The 16,705-nt window shown below is 47.3% G+C and overlaps 1 protein-coding gene across 1 annotated transcript; it reads left to right on the top strand.

The window, feature by feature from the left end:
- The first annotated feature begins 7,786 nt into the window (after window positions 1-7,786).
- fax (failed axon connections) lies at window positions 7,787-14,989 on the top strand. The gene is made up of 4 exons (XM_070521463.1): window positions 7,787-8,213; window positions 9,359-9,694; window positions 13,075-13,212; window positions 13,610-14,989. The coding sequence occupies exons 1-4, from the start codon at window positions 7,926-7,928 to the stop codon at window positions 13,982-13,984; spliced, it is 1,137 nt and encodes a 378-aa protein (XP_070377564.1). The 5' UTR covers window positions 7,787-7,925; the 3' UTR covers window positions 13,985-14,989.
- Window positions 14,990-16,705: the final 1,716 nt, after the last annotated feature.

Below are 16,705 nucleotides of genomic sequence, written 5' to 3'. Positions count from 1 at the left end.
TCGCTCGCGAGGTGGGGGCGCAAAGTGGCGGCCGGAAATTAGGGACGCGCTCTCCCGAGGCGAGGGCGACGCGACGCTTTGTTCTTGCCACGAGAGGCGTGCGCTCGTATTGCCTGCAGACGCGCACTGCGGCTGCCATTTGCTGGCCTATTCCTTCCGCGAGGACCCGCGTGCGCGCCGTGTGCACAGCGTAGGACCGTGGGCGTGCTTCGGCGACAGAGAGCACACAGCGTCGCTTATCTCGGAGGCACGCAGGTATCTCTGGGCGAGTCCTTCCCGCCCCCGGCGCGCGGTTCTTTCCGATTGTGGCGCAGCCGAACGCCGACGCGTCGGCCCATGGCAACCGATTCGCAACGAAGAATGCGCGCAGGCGAAATGCGGTCGTGTACTAGCGCACGACCGAAAGCCGGCATTTGTTTTCAACGGGCAACGGACGCCGTGACTCGGATAATTTCGACCACAGGAGAACGCGGAGGATGAAATCTGGAGAGAAAAAGATATATTAACTAGATTTAGTGATATTACCAAATTCTATCAAAATCGGAGGCGGGTATTACCACCGCCTCACACTAAACTGAACAGAGCTGAGTCCGTTACTTGGAGGCGACTACAAACAGAAACTTATACGAGTCCCGTGCAACTAAAAACTTTCTACCCCGATATATACGAGAGCGATATGTGCAAGCTATGCAAGTCTGTTAGAGCCACCCTTCAACACATGTTGTGGGGATGTGAAATATACCAAAATAAAATGGCAGTCTCCCCAGAAAATCTACGGGCGCGGTGGTCGGCCGTGCTGCTCAGCTCAGAACTCCAAGACCAACTTTGGGCCGTCCAGCGAGCCAAGGAAGCCGCACGGGAGCAGCAGCTCCCAGTGGCCATCTAGGCGGCCCCAGGCCCGGGCCTCCCAATCGCCGGATTCCAAATAAAGTTCTCTCACTCACTCACTCACTCACCCGCAACGAGGCTCCTATTGAATCATTACGCGGGTCCCTCTTTCTGAAGAGTAGGCAGAATGTGTGCCCCTTCCGGTGGCAGTCGCCCAGCGTGCTCCTCCATTTCCCTTTCCTTTCAAATGTATATATGCTTTCAAAACAAATAGTAAATAATAATAATAATTGCATGCCGTCCCGGTCTGAAAAATTGCGTACTGCATACGCTACAGCGTGGAGAGGGTTACGAGATAAACGTGTTGAAATCGAACATGGCAACTGGGCTCCAGTGGGTCGAAAAACAAAAAACTCGAGGGCAAACAACAAAAAAATTATAAAGAAGGACACGCCTTTTTTTCTTTGCATACTATATAAGTAATTAAAAATTGGCATCATTCCTTTTTTCGGGCCTTACGTATAGTATTTTTACGCGCGACCTGAGAGCCTAGGTAGTCGCTTCTTTTTCTCTATTTTTTTTTTCGCTCGCATGTCAAGCAAGTCTAATAGTGAATGCGTGATCTGCGACGAGCCGATACTCGAGCACCACACTCCACCCTACGCCAGGTTTTGCAATGCAAATTTCTTACACTACCCGTTGTTTTCGTAGTTTTTGTCGATGAGCCACAACGATCGCAGTGCGGCACAAGCGACCGGCTTCCCTATCTTCTCTTCTGAAACCACTAGCATGACCTTTGTTTGTTTGTCACACGATACTGGCAGAAGAGTATACGAGGAAGGGCTGCTAAAAGCAAACAATTTGCCCGATAAAAGCCGCGGCACCCAAGGCAGCAATTATTCACATAGTACAGCACTGAACTATGCCCTGCAAACGATTCGTTGCGGCGGCGCACGTCTTGCGAAGAACACACACACACACACACACACACACACACACACACACACACACACACACATATATATATATATATATATATATATATATATATATATATATATATATATATATATATATATATATATATATATATATATATATATATATATATATATATATATATACACGCGCGCGTATACAGGGCCAAGGGAACGAGGAAGTACGCGTTCACTGCATGGTTGGGCGCAACTCTCATATATGAAACATCAACTAAGGAATGGGCCAAATGGTGTTGTGTAGCGTGTATTATGTGGACAGCGACCGATAAGAATATGCGATAAAATTCGTGAAATTGTCTGATTAGAGGCGGAGTTGTCACCCGGAGGGGTCGGATGGCGTGTAAATGTAGCGATTATTGTACGGTTCATTGTTTCCCAGTAGGACCGAGATGATGTATGGGAGTGTGTGTACACGGCCGGTTCGGCTATAAGGCGTTGCACATATGGGCAACAGAAAAGAAATGACATCACTGCTGACTACGAAAACTGAAATTTATTGGAGGGATGCAGTCATTTGTATGTAGGGCCGTGCCACTGCGGATATAAGCGCACACAAACACACACACGCACAAGAAAAAGCTAGAAAACAGGAGCGTGCAAGTTCCTGCATTCCTTCAATAAGTTTCAGTTGTTAGCCAGCGGTGTTCTCGTTTCCCACTGGAATGAGGGGCTCATGTCCAGTTAAGAGTGGGGGGATGGAGAGGTGTATACAGTATTTGCAAAATACATTAAAGTAGTCTTTCCTTTATGTTTCGTGTTGAGGGGAGCCTATTAAAATGTGTAGGATTGTTAATGTTAATGCTTTCTACAGACAGCGTGTGCACGCGGGTTCAATAGCAGTTGGCCGTGTGTGAATGTCTTTGCGCAGAGTGACTTCGCAAAGAACGTGCCGATGGCTCTCGTAACATTAAACGCAAAATTGAACCGTTCGGCACCAACCGACTTCCCAACCAATAAGAAAGACCAAGTCCGTGGCGACGCAACGGCGTGTGCATGGCGCGGGCGGGCGGGCCCGCGAGTCAAAGTGAGCCACGCGCAAGCGACGCTCGATCGTCCGCCGAGTTTTCCCGCACTGACGCGGATTCCGGCGAAAGTCACGCACACCGGATGGCACGGGAAGCGGAGGCTTCGCCGAGCCGCGTGTGGGCGACCGGAGGATGACTATCTCTCCGCTCCGGCCCCGATAAGACAATTAGTAGTGCTCCTTCAAAGAGGAGCTCGTGCCTGCATGCTGCCACCGACTGCCGAAGCAGCCTCCCCCCTCCGTTTCTCCTGAAACTCCCTGGCAAACCATGCGGCAGTGGTGGCGGCCAGCGGAGCTCGGGCGAAAGCGTGCGAGGTCACTGTTCGAGCACTTTATCTGCTGATGCACGCAGAGCTGCACGCGTTCCGCCCTCTGATTCTGCACGTCCCTGCCTTACGCATAGAACGACATTATTTAGTTTTATCCACTGGTTACGTCGGTTGGCCGTGGCGATCGATGACACACGAAGAGACAGAAAAAGTGAAGGAACTATAGTGTCGCAAAATAGTTTGGAAGTTTTATATGATAGGGGACCCGAATGGAAGTTGAGGCACTCTGTCGGCCGGTCGCACATAACAATGCAGAGAGAGAGAAATAGAGAAGCACAAAAGAACGCGAAATGTACATGTACGCGCAACGAATATTGGGTACCCGAAAGCGCTTCGGGGGACGCTATTTCTAAAGCGTAATTTTCACTGACGTTGTGCTACTACCGGGGCTATTTAACTGATATCTTATAAGCGATAACTAATTGGGCGAGACGCATAAGCGCCACGTAGTCGTTTATGCATGTTTTCACTTCCATACTTGGTTGTTTGACATGTAACTTGGTAACTCTCGCTTTCCCAGCAAGTGTATCGGCTCTTTAGAGAGAGAGAGAGAGAGAGAGAGATGAAGACTTTATTTAAAATCAACAATGGAGCTGGAGGAGGTCCTAAGTCCTAAGCGCGTGCAATGTTTCAACGCAGCGTTGACGAATTGCACCAGGTACTCTTGTACCGGTAAGGCGGTGGCTTGTGTCAGCCAACCTCTTCAGAGAAGTATATTACCGATCCTATAGTCCCCCCTCCAACTTAGGGCGATCCCGAGTCACCTACTGCAGGGCTGCTCACTGTTCTGTTTTACACAAGTATATTTACTGTTGCAGTCCTAAACGCCAAGCACGTGAAACGATGTAGGCAAGAATAGGAAGAAAGTAGAGATAAGAAGCCAAGCGACATAAGTCCAGTCTGTGTTTCTCTTTCCCTCTGTTTGCCGAGGCCGAGTCCCTGAGCGAAATGCAAAACTTCGCGAGCTTCGTGTAATGAGCGCGAAACAAACAGTTCTTATCGGGAGCACACGCATCACTAAGCAATATAAAAATTACTCGTCATTTATGCGAGAACTATAGGAGAAAAGGAAGTATGGTCCAAGAAGCGCAGGCATATATTATACTTGTGCGTTTCACAATGTTCCCAGGGTGCTGTTTTCAAATCGTGTCGGGGCATATGAACGTTTTAATTAGTTACTGCTCCACGTCGACTTATTCTCAGCGAGCGTTCCGACGACTTGTAGGAGTCGTTCTTTATGGCGTGTTCATGCGGTGATTCGGAGACCTTGGTCACTCGAGCAGCTTTCTTCAACGAACCAACAGATGAACCCAGCTCGCGCCTTGAAGTGGCCGCCACACTGGGCGCTGTACTGCCAACATTCCGCAGCCCCTTCTCGGGGTAGGTTGGCATAAGCGAAACAGTAGCGGTATACGGCGGTCATAACGATGGACGCTCTGATTAATTAACGCACACTGGGCAAACGGGAGCCCTCTTTTCTGCGTGCACTCCAAACCTCAGTCCGCTAGCTTGGCTAACGAATACGCTTATATAGCGGGGTATGCACATTTTTCTTCTTTTCTTTTTTTTAATTTCAGCTTGTATTATAGTTCTGTAGACGGAAGAATGTGCGTGTAATTTTATCTGAATTCGAAGTTAATCGTTGTATGCTGATGAAAGAGAGAAAAGAAATTCCATTCCTTATAGCATAGCACGGGACTGTAAAGGAAACCCGTACGGGTTTCTCAGAAAGAAAGCTTCGCATCTCTAAGGAAAGTTCGTCCCGATTCGGGAGTCGAACGCGGGACTAACGGCTTTCCAGGCTGGTCGCTCTACCATCTGGACCCGCCGTGGTTGCTCAGTGGCTATGGTGTTGGGCTGCTGAGCACGAGGTCGCGGGATCGAATCCCGGCCACGGCGGCCGCATTTCGATGGGGGCGAAATGCGAAAACACCCGTGTGCTTAGATTTAGGTGCACGTTAAAGAACCCCAGGTGGTCAAAATTTCCGGAGTCCTCCACTACGGCGTGCCTCATAATCAGAAAGTGGTTTTGGCACGTAAAACCCCAAATATTATTATTATTATTACTACCATCTGAGGTAAGCTGATCGAAGAGCGACACCAAATTAATCAACAAGTCGCCTCGCTGGAGACTTTATATGGCAAATCAATTCAGCTAAAATGGGCAATTAAGGTGGAGGAATATCCATGAAAGGGAAAAAGTGCCGACACGCAGATGGCTACGCTGTACTTGTAGCACTTCGCGTATCCACAAAGGCATAGAGGTCACTGCCCTCCTGCTTTTGTTTGAACAAAATGAAAAACAGTGGGACGTTAACTGGTGAAACTTTCTTCTGAGGCTGTGTCAGCTGATCGATTTACTCAGCCTCACTGCCCACCCCATTTTTGTGCAATATGGACATTGCTCCTGCAACGACCCTCTCAGACCATAAAACTGCGGCAATTCGATAACAAAATATAACTCCTACTAACCATGTTTCATAGCGTTGGTGGGCACCGGAATCTGCGCGATAATCGACGATGCAATTATTAGCGAAATTCTTTTTTACTAAACTATTCAATTAACGACTTTAGGCGACACGTCGTAATTGCAGAATTGAAGTCACCCAGTAGTCAAAGCATAACCTCTTGCGAGAAACCTAGTGCCTACGGCTCTAGTTCGGACAAATATGGACTCTGAATATGCCGCGAAACGTATTGCTGTTCCAATTAAAGCTTACCGTTCTGAATTTCTCTTTCTTAAAACGTGCTATTAACAGCAGGGAATTCGACGGCAGATCTTGAATATTTTATTTCTTCAGAATGGGGCAAGGCGTGAAGTTTGTAGCGACAAGTATACCGGCCGTGTGTTTCTGCAATTACTTTAGGTAGCTTTTAAAAAATCGCCTGCGGCAGATGTAGCCAAATTCTACTCCCTGAGCTGGTCTACTCGAAGAGGCGGACGTTACTTGCGCGAGAAACCGATGTGCATGCCTAATCTACTAATCAACAAAAATTAACTAATTACCTTTCGTTACATATACAATTTACACAATTTTAGTTCGTGAGACTGCAAGGCATATCCACTTGAAAAGGATTCTGTGGACGACATTTTCGAAATATGCACCGTGAAACTTGCTCTAAGAAATGCATTGTGGTTCCCCTAAGTTTTTAACGAAACGCCGTATTATGCATTGAAGTATAAAAGTAACTGGACCACCAGTCTATTTATTCGCAAAGTTTGGGAATTGTCTCGAAACTGGTGTCATCCTGAGAATTCGTTCAATTGGAGCTACTTTGCGAAGTCCCCCAGGCTACAATTTATATATTGCAATATGTGCTGTAAAGTAAACAATAAAATTAATTAGTGAAGTTTTAGTAATTCTTGAATTACGCATTTCTATTTCTCACCCAAATAATGTCCGCCTGTTTGGGCAATCAAGCTCAAGGATTATAATTATGCTATCTGCCACAGATGAGTGTTAAAGATTACTTAAAGTCTTCACAGGAACACCCGGTATGCTGTATATATGCATGCTTTGTGCATTGGCTGACTTCAATTCTTCGTTTATGTTATGTTCACTAAAGTCAATAAATTCCAAGTCAAATGACGAAACTTTGTTAATTAATAATTAAATTGTAGATTATTGCGCAAATTTGGACGTCCGCCGCTGCTATGAAGTATAATTTGCAAAAATCACCATTTTGTCTCGCATTTGATAGTTCTAGTAATTTATCACAATCGTCGCGGTACAAAACATACGATACAATTGAGTTCAGTCAGCGAACGCCCCTTCCCCGTCTTCTACGCTATTTTTCCTGCTCCAGTCTGCGCTATTTGGTCGGCAGGGCGTGGAACAACAGGCTGGGGTGTCAGTGCACTTTTTTTTCAGTGCTTTCTGCACCGTGTCTCATTCACTGATACGTACAATATCTGATAAGCAGCTTATGCCGTCACGCGGCAGTCCACATGAGCTTACAGTAAATGCGACTGCGGTAGGGAGAGGTGCAATGGTACAACCCTACTAAATGCAGACATTGGTATACAGAATGAAAAAAAATACATTAGTTTGATGGCTGTATCCCTCGTTCCGGCATATTTAACACTGCTGACCTCCCTAGTGCTGCTTCAGTACGTCGAAAGTTATCATACCTGGGCTCATATCAGCAGTCTCTTATCGGAGCGCTATGACTCGCCTTTAGACCAGCTCGATGACAGTAATGGCATTTATGTGGCAGTTTCAGTATAATGTTTTTTTTTTACTTTTTATTTTTTTTAATTCAGAGAAAGCATTTCGTGAAATTCACGCTCTGTGCCGTCAGCGGCTAAACTGAATCGTTCACGGTTGTTGTTTCTCGCAAATACACAACGCTTTTGCGACTTAGAATATGTGGAATACGAGAGTGAGTCAGCGTTTATCGTGCTCCCGAAGCGAAGCAGCGTGACATCATGAGAAGGGACGCCCTTACGCGCCCGTATCAGCGCGCTTTGGATAACGCGTCGGTTTCAGCCGACGACTATTCGAGGAGAGCTGTCAAAAACGGCAGCAGTCTGAAAACGTCACGTCCGCTATCGAACTCATCCATCGCAGTCCGCATGACGTCATGCGTCGAGCCGCGTATAAAGCGCCCCCTCCCAGGCTCCCCTGGCGTTGGCCAATCATCGACCGCCTGTCAGACTGTACGTGAAGCTTGGGTTGCTGCTCTGCGCCATTTTGCGCCGGTCTCCCGTCGTCGCTCTTTCCTTGCCGCGGAGTTCTTCCAGCCATGACGAGCCCCAGCGAGACCGAGAACTCTGCAGGTACCGCACCCCCGGCGAAGGCCGAAAAGCCTGCAGAAACTCCAGTCACACAGGAGACGGCAGCCAGCCCGACGTCCGACGCTACCACGACCGCCGCGTCGGCGCCGGCAAACAAGCCCAGCGTTCACAAGACGGATTACGAAAAAGATGTAGTCTATCTCTACCAGTTCACTCGCTGTCCAACTTTGCCCGGAATCTCGCCTTTCTGTTTGAAAGTTGAGACTTGGCTGCGCATGACACAAGTGAAGTATGAGGTGAGCTGGTCGTCTTCGCAGCGCGCCGTTTGTTTCAAATCTGCCCACTGCCGGGATTGCGTCGGCCGGCTTGGTGTGACGCGGTGTTAGGCTTAAGAGCTGTCAGTGCGTGTTGTCATGGCCGATGCGTGACTCGGAACAGCGTTCGGCGGTCGCCCTCACGCTCGCCGAACGTTGTACGTTGGTCTTGCTTCATAGTGTTCTTCTGCAGCACAAAGCTATTACAGGCGTTTATGGGACAAGCATTGTGCGCGAAGACCGCTGGTCGTTTGGCGTGCCGCCCCGCCTTTGCAGGTCAATCCGGCTCACCGAAACCGGTCGATGAAAATATCTGCCCAACTCACTATTAGCTGCAAATTTTAAAAAAAAGTGAGTTCCGTTGCTGCATTTACATTGACCCTGTGTGAATGTGGACTAGTTCTTTCTTGAAGAGCCGATATGATCGTTGCGTGTCGCCTCTGGCACTTATCTCCACAATTGACTCACATAAATATGATTCATCAGCGGTATTTTACGTTTTGCGCCTTAGACGTTGCTCTGCCCCGTCGTGAGCAACACGTTGCTGTTCTGCTAGCCCCGTATGCGTAGTAACCTCAATGTATTCGGCAATTAGCCCTCTTCTGCGCGTGACTCATTCGTAGCGTGCCCCCTCGTACTTAGAGTAGCCCGCCCGAAACATGCCGTGACAAACGGTTGCGATATCTATACAAGTTTAACCTCATCTTTGATACGGCCCTTGCACATCACTCACATGCTCGGAAGACACAGCTTGGCGCCCGTATTTGTTTTACTGAAAATCTTGACTCATTTCACTTCAAGCATGCCTTTAATTCTATTTTTACTCATCATGGCACACCGCCTCAAATGACACACATGTCGACGCAATTACATTACTGCATGCGCTGTTGCTCAGGTGCCCTGCTCTTTTTACTCTCCCAGCAACATGTGCTGCATTATGCACAGGGTAAACCTGGCCAGACCACCAGGTGAGCCCTCTGCAAATGAATTACTCTAGACCTCTGGGTCTACTGCAGTATACCCAGTAGTCCTACGCACCAGTTGGCAGATTCACTAGTTTCTTCATGCAGAGTGGCAGCTCAGCAGTGTTTCCTTCACTAACTGTTACTTTGTACTTTGCTTTTCAGAATGTGGACCACAAGCTCAAGTTTAAATCGAAGAAAGGTCAACTCCCATTTGTGGAGCTCAACGGCGAGGAGATTGCAGATTCTGACATCATTATCAAGCAGCTGAGCCAATACTTTGGCAAGGATTTGGATGCTGGCCTAACCACCGAGGAGTGCAATGTATCGCATGCCTTCTCATCTATGCTCAACAACCACACAGGCTGGGTGTCTCGCTGCTGGCGTTATCGCCACCCGGGCCAGTTTCTCAAAGCAGCCCAAATGGACGTCAAGCGCATGCTCAACTCGAAGTTGCCCAAAGGCGTCTTGCAGTTCTTTTTCAAGCTTGCTTTCAAAAGCGTGAGTTTGGCGTTTTGAATATAATAGGCTGTGTTGCTCTGTTCGAGAGGTGCCATAATTTTCCAAGATACAGCTTTGTACAAGGGCACTACTGTCTGCACACATGGTGGCATATGCTTGAAATCTTGATCATGCTAGCTTCCTACGATATGAGCTTAAATCAAATTGTCAGTATTGTGGACCGAAGCCATTAAACCAAACATAGTGGCATGCATATAGGCAGCCTCATTCACTTCATAGAGTTGCCTGGAGATATAAAATTTGGGTTTATCCTGAACCAGGACTAGTTATTGTTAGACTACAAAGCTTCGTTTCCAAGAAACCCATGTGGGTTTCCTTTGTAGCTTCTTGCTACGTGCGGGTGGTTGTCAATTTTTTTTTTGATGAACCTTCCTCCACCTTGCTAATTCTGCAGGACTGATTTGCCGAAAATTCAGGTTCATTGGAAACCTGCAACCGTCGGCAAGAAGGGCATAGCATCTATGAAAACTTGCTTTCAGAAGTGAGTTTGGTGTTTTGAATACATAGGCTATGCTGCTCTAAGCAACAGGTACCATAATTTAAGATACAGCTTTGTACAGGACGCTACTGTCTGCACACATGATGGCAGTACATTGCTGCCCAATGTGGAATAGGCTTGCGATACCAGTCGAACATGTGCATTGTGAGTGAGTGAAGAAACATTGCAGGTCCGGCGAGGACACGAACTCGTCGCGCACCCGGCTACTCCCACGTCGGGACCTGCAGGTCTAGCCCACAATGTGCATTGTGCCACTTGATTTTGGACTCCTTGTCTAGGCATTGAATATTATTGTGGCTGCCTAATTTTCGCTTGCAATTGACCACTTGCAGAAGTACGACTGCGCATGCGCAAAAACCGGCCGCGGGGCGGCGCTTCGTGAGCGCCGTCTCCGTGGTTGGAAAGCAAACTGCGCTGCTCGGGCGTGACATGCCGGCCAACTGAGTCGCTTTCGGCTGCACGAGCTATTATTATGAAAATGGAAATAGTAATTTCTTCAGATTTCCGCCCGCGAAGGTTAATGTGGAGAAGTTTGCGGACGGCAGCTGTGAAGCGGTCGAACCCGGACGGCACGCCGTTGCAGCTAACAGTGCATTCTAGGATCTGTGGCTTATGCAGGCAACTTCTATTCCCTTGTTATAGTGCCTAGAATTATACTCTAGAAGTATATTCAAGGCACTATACCCTTGTCATCTCCTGCCAGTTCTGCAACGCTGAACAGAAGGCCAGCGACGTGCTGGCAGGGCCCGCTGAGGCTTTAAAATATAAAGAATGCAGTTTTCCTTCGCGCTCGTCACTGAGTGACCCTGAGTAGATGCGAATACGATTAAGCGATTTGTGAAGAACAGCGCACAAACAGATGCGGCCAGTCTATGTACGTCATGTCATTTGCGAGTCTGCGCTCGTCTTCTTTTTTTCCGTACATGTCAGTTGTGTTGCGCTCTCTTCCACCATGACTTCGAATCAATTCGTCAAACTATCTGCCTTGATGAGTACTCGCGAGTAAGCGGGAGCGTACTGGCCTGCGGACGCACGCGCTGCCCATATTTAAGCTAATATAACATATAATAAAATAGGTTGGCGTAAGCTTTGAGGCCTTAGCGCTCGCAAAAACAAACTGAATAACCTACCGCGTACATGTACCGCATGCGAAATTTGGGATACGGCTTCGTAAACCACAAGCATGCAACACAGCAGTTTGGCGAAACAGCACGAGATGAATATCAAATTTGCAAGCTAGAACGTGTACATCTGTTGTTCCATGCTACAACTAAGAGTTCGGGGAATGCGACAGGCATAAAGCACTCATCCGGCCACACATTCACAGTGCTCTCCGGCAATGTCGCCAATGGCTTTTGTGAACCATGCTGTAACCACGTAGATGCCCGACTTCATGGATGGTGTGTACGTAGCTCCTATGAGGCCAAGTGGAAGGTCCACGGTGTTTACGTTAAGTTTTATGTGCTTAACTTAACCCTTTTTTTTTAGCCCATCAGCGGTGTGCCTGACAAACGGACGAAGTGTTGGCATGAAGATAACCCCACGCATTGTCGCTCGTTATCCAGCGCTCTGAGAAGTCAGCTGTCCGTCCCATTTGCAAAAACGGCAAGAGAATGAAGTCCTCTTCAATCATATTTAAGGCAGGTCATATATGGCGACTACCAAAGAACGTCGACGCTTTCACAAAACGCGAAAGAAGCTCTGCAAACACAACGTTGCCACTTGATGCCGCCGTACCAAAGCAAGGCTGGAGCCGGGATGTTTTCCAACCAAGCGGCGAGGCGCAAGCTTCCCGTTTTTCGTGCTAGGTGGCGCTCCGACTTCTGCAAGTGGTCAATTGTGCTGGTTGCCTTTCGAACCAGCAGCAGCTACACTTCACCAATTGGCTATTCTGTAATAAAGAACAGTATTTTACTAAGTCCATTCCAGGATTCTGGGCTATCTTGATGAAGAGCACATTTTAATAATGTGCTGCTGTTATTTAGGGTGTGCAAAAAGGCATTTAACTGCTACCATTTCTTCCAATTCATTTTGTTCGCAGGCTTTTTTTTTTTTTCACATCTTGCATAACATGGCAATGCATTTTTATGGGGATGTATTGCACAAGTATTGTATTGCAAACTTTTCCCATTCACTGCGGCAGCACTTTTTGCAAGGCTCTATTCCTGTGCATGTTCACCCACCGGTGGGTCACTTTTTATGTTCTTCTGGTACGTCGTGACCCCCCAGGTAGTTGTGCTCCTTCAAAACTTCCTCCAGATGCAGAGAGATAGTGCCTCGGCACATCATATCAAAAGCAACTTTTCCTTTCTGTTGATTGCTAGCAACGATGTTACTTGCACACTGCAGGAAAGCTCAGTAGTCGCACAGGGAGATTGCTGCCATGACAAATGTTGCAGCGCATTCGTTACTAGTTTAATGTGTCCGGTATTCCAGTAAATGCAGGCGGACTGGCTGTCTTTCCAGGTGAGCAGAGGTGCACATGAAGATCCTGCACGGCGCACCCACCTGGTGGTTCAGAGCTCAACCAGACAAATACCACTATATGGCAGCAACCAAACGTATCTTATTTTGCTGCTGGCATAAGTGTTTGGCAGTAGCACGATTACGACGCTGCTGGAAATTTACACCTGCAGCGATGTAAAATGCACTCGACTACTGCAGTATCTCTGCATTTCTCTGGTTGTGCTGTGCCGCCCGATGGCTACACCGTGCAGGCCATTCATGTTTGCGACCTGACTCTTCCAGTAAAACGCCCAGTCCTCTTGGATGTACTGTACTAAAATTATCTGGTGTTGTGCAGTCCTGTGTGCAGGTTTAGCCTTTTTGGTCTAATAAATTTCTCCTTGCTCTTGTACAGAATGTGCAGCAGACCATTGGCCATGGCCTGGGCCGTCACACAACAGACGAGATCTTGGAGTTTGGAAAGGAAGACCTCAAACACCTGTCGCAGTATTTGGGCACCAAACAGTTCTTCTTTGGTACAGAGCCTCACTTGGTATGTGTTCTTTCAATTCTGTATTTTGTCTCTCGCCACCAGCAGACTAACTTCTCAATTAATAAGGAGGCAGGTACTTTCACTTTATGTTCCACAAAGTGAACACACTTTGATCAGAAGTCGATGTACGGAAGACATGCTAAAACCTGGAAAATGTCCTGTTAGCTCCAGCCAATTAAGGCCTTATGACCTGCCTGTAAGCATACACCTTGAGGTGATAAATTGGCTCTGCACACTTAGATGACAGCCCTTACATCCTGGCTCAGTGGTTGCAAGTCCTTCTGGCAAGAACCTGCAGCTTCTGTGCTGTGGCATGACTCTGCAATGCCTGTTTCATGTTCATGTTTCAAAAGCTTGCTGCCTGTACTATGCTCACAGCCTTTCCTCTTATGTGCAGCTCGACTGTGTGGCCTTTGCTCACCTGTGCCAGTTTGTGTATGTGCCCTTTGGTGGTCTCCTGGAGTTCATGGAGCAGGAATGTGCCAATCTGCTAGCCTTTGTAGAGCGCATGAAGGAGCGCTATTGGGCTGACTGGGATGAGATCTGCAAGACACTGGAGCTCAACACTCATCTTCCCAAAAAAACACCGGAGGAGGAGCCTAAGAAGGCTGCTGACGAGTCTGCCCCAGCTGCTGATGACAAGACTCCAGCTGCTGAGGATGCTGTCAAAAAGTCTGAAGCAACTGTTGAGGAGGTCAAGAAGGAAGAGGTCATCAAGAAGGAAGTTGTAGAGGAGGTTGTTACTAAGACCCCCACAGAGGTCAAGGAGTGAGCCATTCGAGCGCTGGAGAAAGGCTTTAGTCATTTTCCGTTCCAAGGGTGGGGGGAGGGGGGTAATAGTTCTGTTCTTAATGAGGTCTAAAGAAGGGTCGTTTTCATCTCATTGTGCAGTGAAGCATAGGCGAGCTGTCGCATTTTCATGCTTCTGTGATGGTGGGCCGTTCGTTTTTCAGGGAGTATGGAAGGAAAGGGAGATCCTGTGGAGTTGATACCATGCGTGGTTTTTAGCATTGTGCACAGAGCTAGAAAGTTATATAAAGGGAGCTCGTTGCACAGGGCATTACGTGTTTTTACAGAGCAAGTCAGGAGGGAAAGGGGCGGCAGTGCATTTGCAATTTTTGTTCCTCTTCTTTTGCATGGGTGGCCAACTTCCGTGCATGTTTTGTTTGGAGGGCTGGTCAGATCGAGGAGCTGAAGACATCTTATACTCATGATCCACTACATACTCAAAGCAATGCATATTATATTATATCAAAGTTGTAAATTTGCTCTCAATGTATTTTTCATCTGTCGTACATTCTTTTGTTAAACATCTATGTACACATGTAACTATATGCTCGTTTCTGTTGTAGAGATCTGTTTTTGTTCCTGCCACTTGAGTTCATCTTGAGGTCTCGATGCGGAATTGCTCAAGGAAATTTTAACAGCTGTCTCGCCACCTTTTGCATACGTGCTGTTACTGTATTCATATATAGCATACTGTAGATCTCATGTGAGTGTTTACAGCTAAAGTTTTTACAGCGTTTTTGCTCGGCCATTTGTGTGAACAAATTTTCAGCCTGATCAACCTTCTTTGTATGTCCCTTTTACTTCCATTTTTCAACTGTGTCCATGTGTGCATCGTCGCGCTATATTGTACATGCCCGCAGCTTTATACTTTTTTATGGCAGTTTTTGTAATGCCTTTTTACTTTAACTTCCTTCCTTCCCTTCCCGTTTCCCCTTCAATGTGGAACTTTGTAAAAATGAGACAACACAGATTAAAGTTTGTGGATGAATTTGTGGTTGTGGAAGTGTTACCCTTGGCTTTTTACATACTTCAATTTGCAGCAAGGCCTTTGGTATCATGGTGCTACTTGCTAGAAATTGAAGACCAGTGCACAAATGTTTTTACCGTATTCACTCGCGTAAGGGTCGCACCCTGAACTTGTCGCAGCGATATGTTGTGTGCAAAGTCTAGCTAATGATGATCGCACTTACCATCTGTCAAATGCTACGCGAAAGACTCCTGAAGACATACCAAGTGGTCTGCACGCACCCAACATTATTAAGCAGATGCCCCATTAATTCATTTCATTGCTTTCCACACTTCCATGAAAAAAAAAGCTAACGCCAAACTTTCCTCGGCTTTATTATTTGTAGTCTTCATACTGGTTTTGGTCAACAACATAAAAGGTGCCTTTCGATACTTCTCGTCTGCACTCGTGGGCACGCAACAAATTGCGAGCGGCAACGATAGTGGCCACGTTTACACTGATGCGTTGGAAGTGTACCCTATTCATATGCGGACGCTTGTAACGCAGCCAAGATATTCGCCCACCCTTAGTGAAAACGTGCTGTATTAGGTTAGCAGTGAAGACAAATGCTGCAGTTTCAGCAGCATGCCCGCATGTGTTTCTGTCACTGGCAGCTAAGCTAAGCCCATCTCTGTGTCCCCTCAAAGTGGACATGACTATGTTGTTGTCGTTAACTTGCCGATATTAACGATATTATTCATTACTGATTCGGAAGAAACTGCTTCAGTGCGTGTAATGTACTCGTGAGAAGAAAAATAATCCAGTTTGGCGCGTTCTACTTGCTCCGCTGGCCGCCATTTGTTTTGGTGTCCCGCACTGACAGCTGCAGCCACCTGCTTGTTGACCCGTTGTCATCCCACAGCAAATGCGGGATGAAAAAGGAATGTTTTTTTTTTTTTAGCAGGAAATTTAACCCACATATTGTGCGATCATTATGCAAGTAAATACAGTAAGTACAGAGATATTTGAGCAGTGCTGATGCATTGTGGTCTAATATTAAGCTGCTGCTGCTGTAGTTCCCAGAGCAACACTCGCAGCTTATGCGGTGCTTTTGGCAAAGTGCCTAAGGCACTGCAACAATTCCAGTACTGGCGAATGCCTGCAGCAGTATCAGCTCCTGCATGGGCAGGTACTAGATTGTTTTCTATTGTGTAACATAGTTTGTTGCACCTGTGGGATGCAGGATTAAGCGTGGAAATCTTGGCAAATTGGGACCTTGTGCAGTAAAGGTTCGGACTGGTGTTGTAGAAGTCGTGGGGCACTTTGTTCCTGGGTGCTTTTCTCGTCGCGATACGTTTTTTACAAGTACTGCTCCAAGAGGGCACCTGTAACCAGCAAATGGAAGCCGTAGGAGAGAACCTGAAATTATAATAAAGGTGGCACAGGATCTGCGGGGCATCCAAGGGGCAGCGGGGGAATCGAATCTGGAAGCGTGGTGGTCCCTGGGTTGGGGCTCGCGAGGCCAAGGTGTTCGCATACAGGATTGGCTGTTCACTATGCGGCAAGCAGAACTTGTACACCGCTGGCACGTGCAGGCCTGTGCAAGCCCCAACCCATGGATTAGTCCAGGTTCTAGCTTTGGCAACTCCGTTGCCGCTTTGTTGTCATGGAGGCACGGCCAATAATACGAAATGACGCATTGTTGCAACTAGGAAAAATGCAATCGAAGAAATGTAATTGTGCCCAGCTGCTAACTTG

This window comes from Dermacentor albipictus, chromosome 1 (genome assembly GCF_038994185.2).
Source record: "Dermacentor albipictus isolate Rhodes 1998 colony chromosome 1, USDA_Dalb.pri_finalv2, whole genome shotgun sequence".
Taxonomy (NCBI): Eukaryota; Metazoa; Arthropoda; class Arachnida; order Ixodida; family Ixodidae; genus Dermacentor; species Dermacentor albipictus.
Note: the sequence above shows the minus strand (reverse complement) of the source record. Positions and strands in the feature narration are given on the sequence as shown.